General features: G+C 49.4%; 1 protein-coding gene across 1 annotated transcript; it reads right to left on the reverse strand.

Moving 5' to 3' along the window:
* LY89DRAFT_574149 (uncharacterized protein) lies at window positions 1-2,047 on the reverse strand (the record flags this gene model as incomplete). Its single annotated transcript, XM_018208723.1, has 4 exons — window positions 1-912; window positions 959-1,730; window positions 1,785-1,928; window positions 1,983-2,047. The coding sequence occupies 4 exons, from the start codon at window positions 2,045-2,047 to the stop codon at window positions 1-3; spliced, it is 1,893 nt and encodes a 630-aa protein (XP_018077402.1).

Raw genomic sequence — 2,047 nt, forward strand, 5'->3', positions numbered from 1 at the left:
TTAATGAGCCCTCCCTCTAGTTTGTAAGATATGCAATCTCCTCCTCTCATCTCCCTCTCCGGCGTGCGAGGGAACGATATGCGCTGGAGCCGGGGGATGAATTGGCGTGAAGCCCATACTGGCTAATGGGTTGCCGTTCACGCTTCTTCGTTCTCCTGCTCCATTCATGTACCCATTCGTACTCTCGTCGCCACTCCCCGCCGTCGTTGGACTGCTGAATGTCCGTACTGGACTGGGAGGCGCTGAGACGGCAGCTTCGTAGTTGGGAAGCGCGTCATTGTAGCTCATGCCTCGAGCGGGAGTTTTGACCGCTGTGCGGTAGGATGGGACTTTGGTCAGATCTCCTAGGTCGGAATAATCGATATGTTCCGGTGTGTGTTGACCACTGGTAATGTTTGAGGCTCCGTGGTTGTCTTCCTCGCTCGTTCTCCGACTTAAGGGATTGCTGTTTGGAGCAGAATGGCCAGGGCTGTCGAAGTAGCCATCAGGTCCTTCGGTGTGAGGCTGAGGATGAGGCGTGTTTGTTCCAGAACTTGCGTGTAACCTCCTGAAGCTGTTATTTCGAGATGACATGTTTAGATTTTGAAGTCTGGTTGACAAAGCTGCTGGTGGGACAGCACCGTTGGGGTGTGGTGCTTCCTGGTTGAGAGATGCTAAATTTTCGTGTGACCCCGCTCGAGACTGGGCATAGAAGGGCGTATTCATTCCAGATTGCGGTGCTGGGGTCATCATTCCTGATTGATCAACGTCGGCGTACAGCTGATCTAAGACATGTTCTCCATATAGTGGTGGTGCATGCTGTACCACATCCGTTGTTTGCGTGCTGAGTGGTGTCTGGTCGAGAAGTTGTCCGTCGGCAGTAAGTGGCATGTTCGGTGAAATGAATATGGTTACTGGAAGCGTTGCACGGAGCTATGATTGTTAGCCTCATTCTTTCTTTGGTCTCGAATTTTCTTACTTCAGAGACATGCCCATCTGGGTTGTGCAAAGCAATATTGAACTTGACCTTGTGTCGAATCTTGATGCCATGAACATCCACATCTTGCATGCATCGACTCAGCGACTTTGGTAATGGCATTTTCTCTTTCAAAGTATACCCATCTTGGCCGTTATCATCTAGCATATCATGATAATGTTCGTCCCCCAGTTCGAAGGTCCAAGTATCCACGTCTCTCGAGTGCTTATAACATCTTTCTGTATGCGCAGTCGCCCCCGCGAGCGTAAATTCCTGTGCCTCGAGAAGCTGGCATTTTATCTGACCAATTCGGAGCCCTTTCAGAAGGGAAGTGAACCTCATTTCGATATCTATGGCTGTTCCAAAAATAATCGCTTTCTGAGGTATCACAAGCTGGTATTCGATTTTGTTTGGCCAAACGTTCTCCACGGTCATCGCATGCGCCAATTCCAACGCTGACGGATCCAACGTTCGCACAATTCGTACAGGCTTGTAGGCATGCAAATCGTATGCCAATTTCCCTCTCGCAACCGTCGCTTTCAATTTATACATGATGTGGCTGTCGTGTAGTCCTTCAACGCTTTCCGCCATGTGGCCTGGAATTACAAGCTCGAAAGGCCATTCGTAGTTTCCAGCTGGTAGCAGAGACCCTCTCGAGGAAGAGCCTGGAGCTCCACCTCCCACAAATGGCGCCCATCTGTGACTGAATATTTCTGTAGTTTTATCGACCTTGTTGTTGGAGATACCGGTTGGTGTGACTCTTTGATCGTTCCACCTACAGAAAATAACATTAGCTCGAGACTGAGTTGTACAAACTCTGCAGCCTTACCCAATTTTCAACTGTCCGATCATTCGCAGATGTACATCTTCGACTTTGAGGGCCGCTGGCAGGCAAAGAACCACCACGCCTTTCAGCAATTGACTGGAAGCCTCGCTCTCGGCGCCACGAAGTACAATGATCTCATTGTCGAGGCTGCAACATATTAGCAGATTTCAAGCTTCACAGTAGATTTCAAATTCTCCATACCGAATCTCAAAAAGCGTTGCGCTGGTTGCACCAGTGACACTTCCAAAAGGATTGAACCTGGGCAT

Source organism: Mollisia scopiformis (assembly GCF_001500285.1).
Source record: "Mollisia scopiformis unplaced genomic scaffold LY89scaffold_2, whole genome shotgun sequence".
Taxonomy (NCBI): domain Eukaryota; kingdom Fungi; phylum Ascomycota; class Leotiomycetes; order Helotiales; family Mollisiaceae; genus Mollisia; species Mollisia scopiformis.